General features: G+C 38.8%; 1 protein-coding gene across 1 annotated transcript in view; it reads right to left on the bottom strand.

Moving 5' to 3' along the window:
- Positions 1-256: 256 nt before the first annotated feature.
- rpap2 (RNA polymerase II associated protein 2) overlaps positions 257-1,041 on the bottom strand; it is a 62,164-nt gene continuing 61,379 nt past the window's right edge. Inside the window, exon 11 of the mRNA XM_020530792.2 lies at positions 257-356. Within this exon, the coding sequence (XP_020386381.2) occupies positions 272-356 (85 nt within the window). The 3' untranslated portion in view covers positions 257-271. The remainder of the gene's footprint in view (positions 357-1,041) is intronic.

The following is a 1,041-nucleotide window of genomic DNA, read 5'->3' as shown; positions in this document are numbered from 1 at the left end:
AGATTCTCACGATGTGAATCAGAAACAGAAATTACTGGAGAAACCCATGCAGGGCTGACAGCATCTGTGGAGAGAAAGCAGTAAAGTGACCCTGCTTCTTAACTGATAACAGCTAGGGGGTGGGGGTAAAGAGGAGTGAGCAGATAGAAAAGTGGAGACAGAGCCCAAAAAGAGAGACAGAGATGACAGAGAAAGAAGCTGATAATAGGATGGCTGTGCTGAATGTGTCATGATTGAACCTGTGGTGTTGGGGTGGGGAAAGGACATGGTTTTAACAGGCTATCACATTACACCCCACTTTTCTACAGAAAAGAGCCATAACCGTGTCCCGTCTTCTTAGGAAAGTCTTCTCTCTGCTGGTATAATCACAGTAATTTTACTATGTCAGCATTTTTGAGATATAACTTGCATGAATACACTATGCATAACTAATTTAGCCCAAATTATTTTGTGCTAAATGGCAAAAAGATTCAAAAATGTAACACTATAATAAAATTTGTGTCAGTAAATTAGAAGCTATGTACTTTAAAGCAAGAAAGACTGCCATTGACCTGAAGGAGCACAGCATGTTTATTTTGTTGCTGCACAATTCTATCTCTTGATGAGTTTTCATAAATGATGTGGCTTCCCCCAAATTCTCAGCAGTAAACATATTTACCTGGAGTTTCCTGCATTTTCAGGACAATTTGGTCAAAAGAAAATCAAACCAATACAAAAGACTGCCAATTTTCAAGGAGATTATGTCACATAAACAGTTTGCCTGTTTATGAAACATCACAAAAGCTGCCAATCTAACACCTTTGTTTGAAAAGGGAAGGACACAAAAAAAACAGGTAACTGTAGGCCAGTTAACTTAACATCTGTTATTGGGAATATATTTGTGTCTATTATAAAGGATGTAATAGCACAACATTTGAAAGTACATAATGTAATGAAACACAGAGTCAGCATGCAAAGTTGCTGGAAAAGCTCAGCAGGTCTGGCAGCATCTGTGAAGGAAAAAACAGAGTTAACGTTTCGGGTCCGGTGACCCTTCCTCAC

Source organism: Rhincodon typus, chromosome 10 (assembly GCF_021869965.1).
Source record: "Rhincodon typus isolate 14 chromosome 10, sRhiTyp1.1, whole genome shotgun sequence".
Lineage (NCBI taxonomy): Eukaryota > Metazoa > Chordata > Chondrichthyes > Orectolobiformes > Rhincodontidae > Rhincodon > Rhincodon typus.
The sequence above is the reverse complement of the archived record's forward strand: the minus strand, read 5'-3'. Positions and strand labels throughout refer to the sequence as shown.